Raw genomic sequence first — 16,399 nt, forward strand, 5'->3', positions numbered from 1 at the left:
TATGAAAAACATTCCCATGTGTAACGACACTTGACAAAATGTTACGTTTCGATCGTTGACTGTGTTCTGTGACTTTGTGTTTTATGATGCAAATAAACAAACAAACAAAACACATGAGCCAAGAACTGTTTCAATAAAGTAAAGTTCTTTTTATATACATAGTTTTGAGTTAGTAAATTTGTTTTCAATAGGACATTTATGTTTCATACATTTATCTAAATATGCAAAAACAACAACAAAAAAAAGCTTTGGGTGCTGTTTAAGTTAAGCAACAAACTGATTTATTATGTGAACTTAAGTTAAACTCACTAAAATAGAAATGTCGGTGTTACTCAGTGAATTTAATGAAAACTAAACAATTTTGAGGCAATGAGTTTGTATATACTTTTTAAATAAGGAGAAATGAATTAGGTATTATAGTGTATTTTTGCTGTCTTTTGCCATTTCTCTGGTGTTTACACCTGATTGGAGTTTTAAATTAAACCAACTTAAAGAAAAATAAAAGTTTACTTTAAACAGACACTATTGACTGGATAACATTTTGTGCCGTGGCTTCACAATTTGTTGGCGTAGTCGTCTCCAAAGTCAATCATCAGCCTCAACGCACTCAGAATCAGAGCGTCGATGTCTGGATTCAGTTGAATTTCATGACTGTAGTTCTTCACTGGGAGGATGCAGTTCATTGGGATCCCCAGATGGGGGCTGAAGTCAGTCATCTGTTGAAAAAAATAAGTTTATTAAGAGTCTGATACAGTGAGAGAGAATCTTATGTTTCTGCAGCTCACCTTTTTCTTTAAATATTTGCTCCTGTAGACGTTTCTGATATTTGTTTCTGTTTCCCTACAGGCTGCATCAATGTGGGTGAGAATTGCCAGCTGAGGGATTCCTGTGGATACAGAGAGTTTATTGAGCAACTTTATAGATTATTAGTAATTAATATATCAAGTACATCACAGCAATGCAAGGTTTCCCCCATAAAACTTGCTAAGCCTGGCGGTTGGGCATTAGGGCAGTCCACTGGCCCACTGTGTTTTTGAGTTAAAAGATGTTTAAAGTTGACAGAACATTTGAAAATATCACTTGATAATTATGTGTTATTGAAAGATTTTTAGATTAATACCTGATCATCAACTATAAATTCTTAAGAAAATGCAAACATTTTAAAAAGACTTAATAAAGTAAGCAATGCTAAGCCTGGTGGGGGTACAAGTAAAGCCTGTACCCGCCAGGCTTATAATACACTGGAAGAAACCCAGGAATGCTTCTAAGATGCCATAAGAGTAATTTTTGAAAATCTAGAAATAAGACATTACAAAAAGAAAAAAATAGACAAATCAGAAAAATGTTACCTTAACTTTTGTACACAATTTTGTCCTCCTACATTATACAACCAACTTGCGTACACAGCTGCATACATTTCCCTGAATAAGAATGTGATTGTATAATTTGTTTCTTACCCAGATCACTGGCTGCTTCTCTGATTTCCTTCATTTTCTGTAAAACTGATGACCTCATTTCTGATGCATTAGCAGAATAAATGCAGACCAGAACATGAACTCTGTCACTGATGGACGGGGAAGAGATGTAGCCAGGATCACCATCAGAAAGGGGAGATGAAGGATTAAACTGTGGAAATAAATGATGCAATTATGAGAAATTTGTGTGGATAATATAGTTTCACATACAGTATAGTGAGGTAGTGATAGTGTTTTAGAATCTGAGCCAAATAGACCATGACTTTTTAGGTGATTGTTAAAAATTATTTTAAAAATATATATTTATACCTTATATCCATCCTTCATATGACCCTTCATAGCCAGTTTGAGGTCGTCTGTTCTGACTCCTTTTCCATCACCGTCCTCCAGACCCATGATGTCATTGAACACAAAAGGATAAAAGTTTCCCTTTTCTTTCTTGATTTTATAGGTTTGATACTGAAAGAAAAAGAGTTAGGTTTTTATGTAGGCAGTACACAAATCTTCTGAAAAATCTTCTTCAAAATATATGAACTATTTTATTTTCAAACTGAAATTTGCTTTATAAAATAAAAATCTGAACAAGGAGCTACTCTAAATCTTGGTGTATATTTCAACCTCTAAAGGTGAATAGAGGGTGAATGTGTAATAAAACCCTCTATTTTTTCACATTTTATACTATATAGTATGAGCAAATTTTTCACTCAGACATGTGGAGATTGCCTGTCCATGGTGCACACCGACTCTCATCCATTGACCCCTGAAGACCCCACCAGGATACGCGTGTAAGACGATGGATGGATGGATGGATGGATGGATGGATGGATGGATGGATGGATGGATGGATGGATGGATGGATGGATGGATGGATACTGAGCTGATACACAAAGCTGACACAAGTAAAAAGTCATAATATTTGAAAATGTGAATGAGCCTTTAAAACCGAACAAAAAATGAAATTCACCTTCTTGGTGAAACTGTGATCAGCGGCTATGTTGTTGACCAGAGCATCATTGGTCATTCTCCCTTGCAGGACGTTGTTGACAGAGTTGATGAAGCTGGACTTTCCGGCACCGACTGGGCTGTACAGCAGAACTCTGATGGCTTTGACTTCTTCATTTTGAGGTTGAAAATTCTTCATGTACTGCAGAAGTTCATCTTTGTTTCTGTTGAAATGTGAAAATAAGAGTTACAATTAAAGTGATCTACCAGAACAAATATCTTCCTTAAAATCAGACTTGGGTAGTAACTAGTTACATTTACTTGAGTAACTTTTTAGAAAAGTTTAGAAAAAAATGTACTTTTAGGAGTATTTTTGCTATGCTGTACCTTTTACTTTTACTTGAGTAATTTTATTGAATTTTCTCTACTCTTGAGTAAAATTTCTGGATTTTCTACCCATTGAATGAAAAAAAAAACTTGTTTTAACCAAAACTTCATGAGACACCAGACACACACACCTCCAGTTTCTGTTAAAGTTTTACATGCAAAGAAACTGATTTTGGATTTAAGAAAAAATATATTTTGCCTGATTTCGTTTCCTTTTTTATATTTATATATTTACATTAATTCTTGTCATTTTGGTCCTTAAGATACCAATGCTTCCACTTGACTTTATATTTTGGTACATATGACCATGTCAATTTTTAAATATCAAATTATTAATTTCATCAGTTACTCAGTACTTGAGTAGACGTTTTTATTAATTGCTTTTTTACTCTTGAGTAATTTCTTGGATGACTACTTTTTTACTTTTACTTGAGCAAAAATATATTGAAGTAGTGCTGCTCTTACTCGAGTAAAATCTTTGGCTACTCTACCCACATCTCTTTAAAATGCATAATTATCCTGAATTTGAGTATCGATGTGAGGATCCTGTTTTAAATCAATACAAATCAGATTTTGTCCTGCTTGAAAGTGAGGAGAAAGACGTGACTCAAAAAATAAATCTTTGATTATTTGGTGGATAAAGTCAATACCCAATTGGGAAACTCCGAATTTATAGTTAACAAAGACCTTGGATTGGGAAGCCATGGTATTTTTTAATACCATGGCCTCCCTTTGGCTGCAAACCACTCCAGTAAAGGCCATAGATCACGACCTGATGAACTCAGTAGAATCACATCATCTGCAAAACACAGGGATGCGATCCTAAGGCCACCAAACCGATCCGCTCAACACTTTGGCTGTGCCTAGTTATTCTGTCCATAAATGTAATGAACCAAACCTTAACCCTGTGGGACACAGTCGAACAAGGGGAATATCATAACTTGTGCTTGGAGCTAAGAGTTAAAATATCATTGCACTAAATATTGACTGAAATTTTTAACAATGGACTTAGAAATCAGATTTTTTTTAAAAATGTTTCTGGGAAAAAAATGATTTTGGTACTACCACATATTTAAAAATTCATGCAGCTCAGAAATGAACATAATAGGAGAGTTAAGGAAAACTGAGATTAAACAGGCAGTGATCTGCTGCCTGATGAGGCAAAAAAGCAACAAACGCATTGGTAACATCCAGATGGACAAAAAGAAATTTACTCACTCCCAGGATATTTTTCTCCATGGATTTTCCAAAGCTGTAGTGGAAAATTAAGAGAAATGTCTTTAAAAAACACGCAATGGTAAGCAAAAAAAAATCACATTTAGATTATATTTGATTTATTATCAAGGTTGAGTTAGTCAAACAATCCAGCAGTTCATTTGGTCATTTAATGAAGAAGCAAAAAACAACAAACAAGCTCTGCTTAAGTGGTGGCAGTGGAGGAGCTAAACACAGCACAATACATTAAGTTGTTTTGGGTCAAAACTATTAATGAATAAATGGTAAATTTTTACAGTGAGCTTATGAAATAGTGGACATGAATAGTGTAAAATGTTTGAATTGGATTCCTCGGACTCGACTTGAGAGGAAAGGAAATCAGGCTTTCTCTGTTGTTGCTCCTATTCTATGGAACAATTTACCTGTCCAGATTAGATCTGCCCACAGCCTGGATCACTTTGAATCGCCTCTGAAAACTCATTGTTATTCTTTGACATTTATTTGAAGTAATGTTTTGATACTTTGTTTTTGTCAATTTGTGTTGTTGTCGTTCCTGTACAGCACTTTGGTACAGTTTTACACCTGTTTTTAAAGTGCTATATAAATAAATTTGACATCGACATTAAATTCCAGGATATTGAGGCCGTAAAGCAGCCTTGATATCTTCAGTGAGAAGGTGAGTTCATTTTTGTGAGTTAAAATATCCACAATAAACAGTCATTGCTTTCAGTCTCTGTTTCTAAGTTATAAAACAGACACAACAAGTCAAGTAAAAAACTTGTCATGAGGATTACATTATTAAAATTCAAATCACGCTTCCATTACTATACTTTTAGATTTTATTCTGTTGCTCATCACAGCAATTCTGGATGTACAGGGGAATTTTACTGCCATAAGTCGAGAGCACACATTTTCATTCTGAAACCAGGACTTTGGATCTTTTGTTCTCAAAACTTAAAATGCTTGCACTCAAAACTTCTGTTCCCTTTTAAATATTCTCTGCGTTCTCTCAAACCTTTCTCCTCACGCTCAAAACGTCTCTCTGCTTGGATCAAATCTGCACTTGCAAACCTCTCTGCTCGCTTATGAATTATTTTCTGCCGTCTCTCAAAACTTTTTGTTTCGAGAGACGCCTGGCAACCTCTCAGCCAATAAAATGAGAGTTTTATTCTGGGTGATTTTGTTTCTTTCTAGTGGATGAAGATGGCAACAGCAGTAGCAGTTAAACCTGTAACCAGCGGGTTGCCAGTTTGAACCTGTCTCCTTCGTTTTGTCCTTGGACAAGAAACTTCGCCCATCTGGCCAGTGGTCAGAGGACTCAGGGGTGTCAACAGCAGCCTCACCTTTGTCAGGCTGAATCAAAGCAGCTGTGGCTACAGTGTAGCTTACCACCATCAGCATGTTAATGTGCGGCTGAATGTCTAACTGCAGTGTGAAGCGTGTTATAATTCGCTGGACTTAATCCTCTCAACCTGATAAACCACTACTAGTGACTAGTTTTACAGTTTCAATCTATAATGTTAATTTCTAATGCTTTCACTGTTACTTTGTTTCACTTTATAATGTAGTTATTTTAAAATAGAAAACTGATGCAATTAATTATTTACGTGTATTTCAACCAAACAATCCTGTATTACTTACGTGAACTTGAAGCACCGCTCCTCATGACTGGAACTGAAACGTGCTGTGAGAGAGACAGAGAAGAAAAAGTTAGTTTTTTCCCGTCCAAATTGTTTTTGAATGTTTTTTTTTTCTGTTTGTTTCACGACTTTTTATGCTAAACCTTTAAAGCAATAAATGTAAAAATTTTTGTTTCTTCTAAAAATACAAAAGAATTTACTTGTTTGAAGTATTAAAAGCTGCAATATGTAACTTTTACAAACCTATATCTTTTTATTTGTTAAAGTTCTCCACATGTCGTGACAGTATGCTGTAAAAATTGACCTCCTCCATCTCTGTCCTGAACCAGTATTGCCGTCTGCGAAAATGCAACTCTGCCAGGAAGAAACAACCAATCAGAGCCCGGAGGAGGGTCTTAGTGGTGTCAGTAATGTTCGTGTAGTGTTACTGACACCGTTATCGGTGCCCATGCTAACATTTAGCACTAAGACCCTCCCCCCGGCTCTGATTGGTTGTTTCTGATGGAGCAGGCTATTTGTCCAAATGAGTGAAGGACCATAGGGAGAAGGCAGTGGAAAGCGTTAGCAGAATCAATTTACATTCAGTCTTGAAAACATCGGATCGTTCCAAATGGTAAAATGTTCCCTGATTTCAAAACTTCATCACTTGTCGTGAAACCTGGTTGGGACTGATTGAGATCTTTCCAGGACACACAGAAAACGGGTCACAGAGGCCGAGAGGCAAGAAATAATCTTGAATTATGATTTAATGATGATTGAAATTTATGTAAGCTTGTTTTGAATGTACTATTAATTAAAGTTATGAGTTATGTGATTCTGATTAGAAAGTCGAAAAGCAGAGGTCATAAATGGATAAAAGTAATGACTGTAGATTAGATAAAAATTAGATAGAAGTGTCTTTTACTGTGTCGCAACAAGAGGCTGGGTGGAGGCAGAACTGTGAGCATGGAAGAAAAAGGGGTAGCACTTTATTTGAAGGGGGGTGAATAAGACTGTCATGACACTGTCATAAACATGACATAACACCTGTTATGAACATGAATAAGCCTTCATGAATATTTATGACTGTTGTCATAAAGCGTCATTCGGTAAATTATGACACTTTTAATACAAAGTTGACATTATTCAAAATGTCTTTGTTATAACAACTTGACATTAACCAAGAAATCGTTACTGATATAAATTTGTTACAAAAGTAATACTGATTGCACTTTAAAAATTAGGTAACTTTATGTTATTAAAGGTAAAGTTTAAACAGATTTCCTGGTTAATGTCAAGTTGTCATAACAAAGACATTTTGAATAATGTTAACTTTGTATTAAAAGTGTCATAATTTACCGAATGACGCTTTATGATGACAGTCATAAATATTCATGAAGGCTTATTCATGTTCATGACAGGTGTTTATGACAGTGTCATGTCAGTCTTATTCAACCCCCTTCAAATAAAGTGTTACCAAAAAAGGAAGTTCAAGAGTTTGAAAGGTCAGCAGTTGATCGAAAACGCCCAACACCCAGGAAAAAGGGGAAGTTGGGTGAAGAAAAGTACGAGTATGGAAACCGCTGAGGCGTTCACCACCAGAATATAGAGAGCACAAAAATACATGAGAAGGAAGAACTGGTGTTCTTTGTTCCGCAGCGTTTGAGTCAAGATCACACGAAGGTGCAGAATCAACTGATGGCTGCGTATTGATACCCCGGGATGGTGAAGACTGCGCGCTGCCCAAGAAGGGAACAAGATCCGTTTACCCACAACCCGGGATTCTGATTTGACAAATAGCCCCACACTCAATCCAAAAGATTTCAACTACGCTGCAGTGGACATGGGGGATAGACAAAGATCACTTATGGATAAAGAACTGAGTTCATGGAGGATATTCACCAGTTCAACTTTGGATCTATTCTAAAAAGGATTATGCCACAGCAAGACAGGACTCTGACCATGGAAATTAAAGGTTTCTGCTGCCAAGACCAACTCAGCATCTAGGGACGAGTGGAACTGCATCCCAAAGCCTCTCTTTAGATCAGTGACACAGTGTAGGGATTAGAAGGAGGAGTAATTTCTAAATTTCTTAAATATGTTAATCTCTTGATTTTTTTTATTTATTATTTATTTAAGAAGCTGCATGTCATTTTCCCCTGCTAAAGCTTGCTAATAAAACATTAAAGTCTAATTGATGCTGTGGACAGTTAAATTAATTAAGGTAACTAAAAACCAATTCTTCTGGTTAATGTAAAGTCAATGTTCATGATCCTAGTAAACTAGGGGGCTTCAGACGTTTCTTTGGTTATGATAAATAATGACCCTGGGACTCGTGCCGAGTTTCTAAAATGATCTACTGTAACAAGTGCACGTTATTAATAAAGAAAGAGCTACCGTTAACAGGAATGGTTTTTGAACAGACTTTTGCGGGCTACTTAAATGACTGTTTCATTAACTGTAAAGGGTCACAGCTTCTGGATCTGAAGGTAGTTAGAGTCTAGACGCATCTTTCTCGCGCCCAGCTTAAACAGAATGTCCTCTAAATTCTCATCTGGAGTAATACTCAGGAATTAGAGGCTTCTCGGACCCGTTAGGTGGAGAGCTGGACAGTAGTCAGTCTGCTGGAGTCTGAGGGGAGGTAATTTGGATGTGGCTGACTATTGGGTGATAACACACTGCAGAGAAGTTAAATGTATTCAGCTCGATAATATGATGTAGAGAGACAGAAAGAGAGAGATGCTGTACTTTTGAAGTCATTCCTTCAAAAGACAGAGAAGTCTGACTTATTATTACTTAGATACAGAAATTGCTGCATTGAGCCAACTAAAGAAACGTTAACTTCATCAATAATTTTGTTACTGACAGGTTATTAATCACATTTATTAATAATTACAAAAGGCAAACAATAATGTAAATTTTGGATCCCAACATTTGTACATTTTAAGTTAAATCAACTCAACGACAAAAACATTTTCTTTAAGAAAGTGCACCTCTGCCTGATAAAAGGACTCTAACACTATTTTAACTCTTTTTTTTTTTTACTGATTTGAACAAAATGTTGCTGTGATTTCCATGCATATCACACACTGACTTACACTGTTTTTAGCGTAGCTGCCTCCAAAGTAAATCATCAGCCTCAGAGCGTTCAGTATCAGAGTGTCGACGTCTGGATCCAGTTGAATTTCATGACGGTAGTTCTTCACTAGGAGGATGTGGTTCTTTAGGATCCTCAGACTGGATCTGAAGTCAGTCATCTGTTTAAATGAAGCTGTACATTCAGAATTACATATTTCTTTCCCTCTTGTTTTTAATAAATCTTTCTATGACTCACCTTTTTCTTTAAATGTTTGTTCCTGTAGATGTTTCTCAGATTTTTTTCTGTTTCACCACAGGCTTCATCAATGTGGGTGAGAATCAACAGCTGAGGGATTCCTGTGGATACAGAGAGTTTTTCTTGCGTGGGTTAGACATGAATATATTTTTAACAAGTACAGCAGAGGAGCAAATCATAAAAAGTGGGAAACATTCAAGACCATTTCATTTTTGTAACACATCTTTTTCCACCAACATTATGCGACAAATGAATGTTATTGACAAAGTGTTTACAGTATTTACTCATTGATGTTTGTTGTTACATTACTTTGATGAATTTAAGTTTGATTGTACAATTTGTTTCTTACCCAGCTCTTTGGCTGCTTCTCTGATTTCCCCAATTTTCTGTAAAACGGACAACTTCATTTCTGATGCATTAGCAGAATAAATGTAAACCAGAACATGAACTCTGTCATTGATGGACGGGGAAGAGATGTAGCCAGGATCACCATCAGAAAGAGAAGCTGAAGGATTGAACTGTGGAAAAACATAATGTATATTAAGTCAAATTGATACTAAATGCATATACCTCATATAAGGGAAGCTAAATTTGATGGATTTAGGACCTGAGCCTTTTAGGTGATTGCTGAGGATAAGTTTTAAGGTTTTTTTTTTTTTTTGCTTTAGTGGTCTTTATGCATTACTACCTGGACTGGAAGAAAAAAGAGGGAAGAGAGCAAAAGACAGATGCATTGAGGAATGTGGCCTCTGAAAATGATAAGCCTGCTCTACCACTGAGATATGTGGTGCCCCATTTTAAAAGTAAATGTATATATTTATACCTTATATCCATCCATCACATGTCCCTTCAAGGCCAGTTTGATGTCGTCTGTTCTGACTCCTCTTCCATCTCCGTCCTCCAGACCCATGACGTCATTGAACACAAAGGGATAAAAGTTCCCTCTGCCTTCTTTCTTGATTTTATAGGTTTGATACTGAGAGGATAAAAGGAGATAAAAGTTTATGTAAACACTAAGCAAATAGCTTCAAAAAATAGAAAATTGAAACTGTGAGAAGAGCTGCAAACTATGGAAGACCAAAACTTACGTAATTAAAAATAAAAGCAGAAATATATATTGTGCGTTCTTTTCCTTACCCATGTGTTTTCATTAAAAATATATAAATATTTTTCCTTGCAAACTATTTCACTGATAAACCTTCAATTTGTCTGACTAAATAAAATTATTATCTCAGTGCTAATCTAATTTTAGTGTCTCAGTTCCTAATAAGTCTGTAACCACTGAGTGTCAGAAAAGGTTGTGCATTCTGCCATGTTACTGATTATTCAGTAGAATTAGGGCACAAGAAAAACATTTTAACTCCACATTTTCTTACACAAATGCAGATTTTATCCTTTAAAACATAGGGTTACATTTTGACTTGAGCATGAATATGAAATATAAACAAATTTTACACTTTATAGTATAAAGTATCATCTAACTTTTCCTTCAGACATGTAGAAACCGAGCTGATACACCAAGCTGACACTTAAAAGTTTGAATGAGCTTTTAATGCTGAACAAAAAAATATATTCACAACCTTGGTGAAACTCTGATCAGAGGTTGTGGAGCTGGCCAGAGCTTTATGGGTCATCCTCCCTTGCAGGACGCTGTTGACAGAATTGATGAAGCTGGACTTTCCTGCACCGACTGGTCCACAGAGTAAAACTCTGACGGCTTTGACTTCTTTATTTTGAGGTTGAAAGTTCTTCACATACTGCAGAAGTTCATCTTTATTTCTGTTAATATGTGAAAATAAAAGTTACAAATATAAATTTTAAACTTATATTTGTAAGTTTAAAATTTACAGAATATTCTGCCAGAACAAACTTGTTGCTACTGAGCGCCTGTAGGGCTTCATTTACATTTTGTTAGGATCATGTAGGAGCAGAGGTGAAAGTAAGGGGGTACGGCAGGGTACTGCGTACCCCTAAAAGATTTAGCGGGGGTACGCAGTACCTGCAAGAGAGGGGAGCGGCTGTCAGCTGTAAAAAGTGCACCCATCAGGCGTGACTGATTAATTTTTCAAGAACAATCTAAAACATGACTTAATCAGTTAAGAAATAACTTTTTTCCCATTTCATATTGTTTCTGAACTGTTCGTGTTTTGCTAGAGCAGGGCTGCAACACGTCGATCACGGAAGGTTTTGAGTCGATCTCGGCATTAGATGACAAACAATAGTCTCCTTTGGACTATTCAAATTACAACTCTGAATCTCTGAAACTCTGATGTTACAACTCTAAATAAAATATCAGAGTTGTAATTGTCATCCTGAGACGAGAACATTTTGGTCACTTTTATACAAAATTCAAGAAACTGCATATTGTTCCTCTTTGGTGTTCCACATGCAGAGAGGTTTTCCAGTACAGCAGCCATCTATGCCTCAGCAGATCAACTGGAAAACTTCAATACCTCCTATGGAAATGAAGTTAATTAAAACACAGTTTGAGATCTGTGGAAATAAAAGAAGAAAAATGTCTACTCAATTTTAGGCATAGGAACACCTTACATGGGATTCTATTCTTTTAACCATAATTACAGATTCTGTAAAACATAAGTTGTGATTAGAATTGTTTTTGTCAATGAATAAAATGGGGGTTACTTTGTTGTTGTTTTTTTTGTTGTTTTGTGTATTTTTTAGTATTTTTTATGAAAAAATCTACACTGATCAACTCTTTCTGCAATTCTGCCAGTTGAGAGACACATACTGTGCAGCTGTTGTTCCTTTTACATTGTTTTATCTGTTTTCTTTGACAAAACCTGAAATTAACTTCATAATAACTTACTCAAATATGCCAAGCTAAACAAGTTAGAAAACATTAAGAAAACTTGATAGGATTATAAATTGGTTGTTTTACTGTCTGATGATGCAAAGAGCAACAAACACACTGGTGACATGCAGATGTACAGAAACAAATCTACTCACCCCCAGGGTATTTCTTTCCATGGAGTTGTTAAAACTGTAATAGAAGATAAAGAGCAACGTCTTAAAGAATTAGTCTTGCAAAAAGTAAGCAAAATTTGATTTAATTTGTATTTGATAAATTACAATGGATCCAATTCATTTGATACATTCCAGCAGTTCATTTGATAATTGATGAAGGAGCAAAAAACTTGTTTTGATGTAAATCCAGTTATACTTACGTGGAGGAGCTAAACACAGCAAAACAGATTAAGGTTAAGATTACTTAAGTCAAAACCATTACTGTTATAAGATTAGCTATGTTTTGTTTGAGAGTGAAAATAAACGGAAGAATTAGTAACTGAACTTATTTTGAGTATGTAATTGGACACAATCAGTTGAATTTTGTAATTAAAATTCAAATCTTGCTTCCGTTACTATACTTTCAGACTTCATTCTATTACTTGTCACAGTAGTTTAGAATTATATTCTATGATTATTTCTAATGGTTTAACTGAAGCTTAATTTCACTGAAGTACTTTAATTTAAAAAGTTACTTTAATAGGATCAATGATTAGTTGTAACAATAGACTTTATTTGAGAAATATTTATATTAGATGTAAAAACAATACAGTAATAATACTGTATGCTGCTTAGTTGGGTTATTTTTTTTATAATAAATTTTGATAAAATATTGTCACATGAACGTCACCATGTTGTTCATACTGCAATGCATTCTGGGTACTACTGCCGCAGAGCTCCTGTAGCATTTAAAGTGCTTCTAGCCCGGCGGTGGGGTTTAGGCGCTTAGTGGATGAAAACTGCTGGCAAGGCAGTTGTTTTTAGCTTGTTAAGGTAATAATCTCCTGATAGCGCCTTTGTCAGTTTTGCTCGTACAAATGACAAAGTCTTCTGGAGAGAAATATTGAGGGCACAAATGTATGTCCTTTGGAAGTTGGGCTCCGGCTCTTTGTTTTGTTTTTCTTTTATTTAGTTTTTTGGCTGTAATAGACTCGTCACTCGTATATTACAGAGAATAGTAATATACACCAATAATTTACTGGTGTAATTATTTAAAATTACACCAGTAAAATGCAATATGATAAGCTACTCAGGTAAATTTAGCCTTCCTGTGTTTCCTCTGTAAATTCCAGAATGAAATGGACCAAAACACATCATTACCTTGCCCTGAAGATAATTTAGTAATGCTTCCATTACTATACTTTTAGACAAGTACTCATCACATCAGTTTAGAATTATATTCTATAATATTAATTTATAATTTAACAATAGGTTAATTTCATTTAATTATGTTAGGTAATTTAAAACTGAAAGTAACTTTAAATCATAAAACTGCAACAACCATGCGTTACTTACCAGGTGAAGAAGAAGAACCCCCCATGACTGGGACAAAAATGTGCTATGAGAGAAAGTGTGAGAATGAAGACTTAGTTTTTTCTCTCCATATTGTTTTTTATTATTTTACTAATAATAATAAGTTTTAGCTTAGTTTTAGAAGCTACAAAATAAATGAATTCAGGATGGATGCAAATCCTTATGTCATTTCCACCCCTCAAGGCAGATACCAGATTGCTGAAGAGTTCAAAACACAAAAACAACCCAAAGAGAGGACAGAGAGGGCCTCAGAAGGAGGACTAGGACAAAAACAAGACTATAGTTTGTAATATCATGAAAGTGCAGAGAGTCTGCAGGCGGAGAACAGCAAGAGCAGGATCCTTGGAGGCCTTGAGGCCGGAGAAACCCCCAAAGAGGATCTGGAGGCTGGAGGAGTTTGACTCCTACAGTGGCATATGGCAAGGGAGACGTGCCAGGTGCCACTGCTGGTTCTGCAGCAGCCTTGAAGGTTATGTGAGAGGTGACGTTGGAGACAAGGAGGTTGCTGCTGAAAAACTGGTGTGAATAGTGCGTTTTAAAGTTCTGATAAGTGGAGCAAGCTGGGAATCATGAAGCTAGTGACAGAAATAACGAGGACAGGTGGAGGTGACAGACTGACCAATTGGAAAAGCTGTGAGGGGCTGATACCAATGAGGAGTGGTCTTGAACTGTGGAGGATTGTGGTAGAGGTGGATGATCCTGAAATGAGGTGAGTTGAGGTCGAGGTGGATTGAGTCTGTTAAACTCCATCTCTTCAAATATGTCCATCAATCCAAGAGATGACAGGAGTGAAAATTCTGGTTCTAAAACTGTCTTGAGGTGAGAAGCAAGACTCGCCCTTCCCCAAGGTGAGGTTATGGTGGAAATATTGACCAGTTTTAACCTGATAGTTCTTAGAAAGTCCTTGGCTGGTTTCTAGTATCATGTTGAAGGTTGGTGAAGTTGTAGGACCCAAACACAGAGAGACAGAGGCAGGAGCTGAATTTGATGATTTTATGAAAAAATGATGAAATGCAAAATATATCTAAGAACATCCAGCCAGGAGACACTGGGAGAATACGGGGAAGCAAAGGGAAATGACTGGAGGAACCAGCCAGGAGTGACTGATAGAGAGGAGCTTAAGTACTGGGAGGTTGATTGCTGAAACGAGAAGAACTGGGCTAATTGGCAAACTTATCGCAAATATGAGGGGGAGAGAGGAGAAATTCAGACTGAGAAGCAGACTTTTGTTCTCTCTCTGCGGTGAGAGAAAGAGAGGAAGAGAGAGAGACCGGAAGAGAGCGACAGAGCGAGCAAATGTGCACAGGGGACTAGAAAATAAATCAACAGGAAACAATAAGAGACACAAAAAACTATTAAACTACTGTAACTAAGAATAACTAGAAGAAATATATGTGACTAGAAATACTAGGACAGACTGAGCAATCAATACAAAACTAATCTAATCAAAATAAGAAATAACAGAATAGTGATGAACTAAAATAACTAAGAAAGATCTGGACCAAAGTAAAACAAAACATATCAGATCTAAATAAAAGAGCAACTGAGAAACACAGAAAACAAAATCCAACTAATCAACCAAAGGTATGACAGTTTGCTGAACTTTCCTAACACAAACCCAAAATTGTCTGAAATTGCCCAAACACATGAATTCATGGATTACTGCAGCTAATCCATGCTAATGATACTGCAGGTCTTTTATCTGCTGAACCCACCTGAAAAGTTGATGTGCTTCAGGGAAGAAGAGTTGATGCAATGGCAACAATAGCTCAGTTACAAAAGTATTTGAAGGATTTTATTTTCACTTTCAGATTTAACAGATCATGTGATTTATAGGAAGACCCACTGGATTATATGATACATTCAGTATATTGAGTAGAAATCAGTTTTTATTTGAATACTATGAATTTGAATGTTCATTTTAAGGCTTTGCTTGATCAAAGAAAAGACAATGAGGTACATTAAGTCATTGACCATCTAACTAAAACAGAGATGCTCTCACTGTTATCCTTCTTCACACACGTTTACACATACTTTACTTTCAGTTCTGGACTCATTTCCCCCCGCCAAAAAAGCAATGCATCCTTATCTTCTGCACCCAGTCTTCACCTCATGACGGGAAACAACCAATAAACTTAAACTTTTTCATATACCATGAAGTCTCACCTGACAACTTCCACTTCCACCATCTAAATGTCCATTGTTCTAAATCTAAACCATCCAATGTCTGGAAACACAGGTTAACAGCAACAAATCAGTAAATGTTCATTCATATCAATGTAATCAATAAATGCAAAATAATTCTTAGCAAAATAAACCAAATGTGTAAATGAATATATATAGTAAAGAGGTGTAACTAACCACTGTAACTAACAGAATGGTATACATAAGATAAAAAGGCAACAAGAAAGCATATGATAATATATTGATAATGATAAAACTTTTCCAAGAGTGTGTCAGTGTAGTCGTCTCCGAAGTCAATCATTAGTTTCAGAGCGCTCAGGATCAGAGCGTCGATGTCTGAATCCAGATAAGTTTCACTGCTGTAGTTCTTCACTGGGAGGATGCAGTTCATTGGGATCCCCAGACTGGAGCTGAAGTCAGCCATCTATATTTAAAAACATCAAAAATATTTTGAGCCAGTTTATTAGTTCATTTATTATTCTGTTTTGAATCAATCTTTCTAAGACTCACCTTTTTCTTTAAATATTTGCTCCTATAGACGTTTTTCAGATTTTTCTCTGTTTCCCCACAGGCTGCATCGATGTGGGTGAGAATCGCCAGCTGAGGGATTCCTGTGGATACAGAGTTTGCTATTTCTTGTATCTGAATATTGTATTAGCAATAAACTGATTTTAACAAGTATATAGAAGTAATTCTTCTAAGATGAGCTGTAGGATTTTTTTTTTAGAAATGAAAATTATGAAATCATGTATAAAAGACTAATCTGCAACATGGTTTTTCTACCACTTTATGCAACCCCTATCATTGTTGAAGTAAAATTTGTGTATTTTGCATTCTTGTGTTTGCAGTTACATTACTTTACTGAATGAAGGTTTAGTGCAGGGGTCACCTGAGTGAAGTTGGCC

The 16,399-nt window shown here is 35.9% G+C and overlaps 1 protein-coding gene and 1 long non-coding RNA gene across 3 annotated transcripts; one reads left to right on the plus strand and one right to left on the minus strand.

Moving 5' to 3' along the window:
• Positions 1–47: 47 nt before the first annotated feature.
• LOC106940054 (interferon-induced protein 44-like) lies at positions 48–15,669 on the minus strand. Of its 2 annotated transcripts, none has more exons than XM_015022682.1 (15): positions 15,026–15,669; positions 13,293–13,335; positions 11,940–11,973; positions 10,553–10,751; positions 9,796–9,948; positions 9,322–9,490; positions 8,973–9,073; positions 8,737–8,895; positions 5,661–5,703; positions 4,023–4,056; positions 2,440–2,641; positions 1,785–1,934; positions 1,458–1,626; positions 786–886; positions 48–716 (listed from the first exon to the last, which is right to left on the minus strand). In XM_015022682.1, exons 2-15 carry the CDS (start codon positions 13,315–13,317, stop codon positions 555–557), a joined length of 1,701 nt encoding a protein of 566 aa, XP_014878168.1. In that variant the 5' UTR covers positions 13,318–13,335; positions 15,026–15,669; the 3' UTR covers positions 48–554. The 2 variants fall into 2 exon arrangements, with proteins under 2 accessions (XP_014878168.1, XP_014878167.1); XM_015022681.1 differs by having other exon boundaries at positions 10,550–10,751.
• On the plus strand, positions 2,522–16,261 carry LOC106940055 (uncharacterized). The gene is made up of 3 exons (XR_001422985.1): positions 2,522–2,600; positions 9,034–9,103; positions 16,066–16,261. It is a non-coding gene; the product is annotated as an uncharacterized LOC106940055 (long non-coding RNA).
• The last annotated feature ends 138 nt before the right edge of the window (positions 16,262–16,399 follow it).

This window comes from Poecilia latipinna, unplaced genomic scaffold (genome assembly GCF_001443285.1).
Source record: "Poecilia latipinna isolate Pla-1442-1.1 unplaced genomic scaffold, P_latipinna-1.0 Scaffold3077, whole genome shotgun sequence".
Classification (NCBI taxonomy): domain Eukaryota; kingdom Metazoa; phylum Chordata; class Actinopteri; order Cyprinodontiformes; family Poeciliidae; genus Poecilia; species Poecilia latipinna.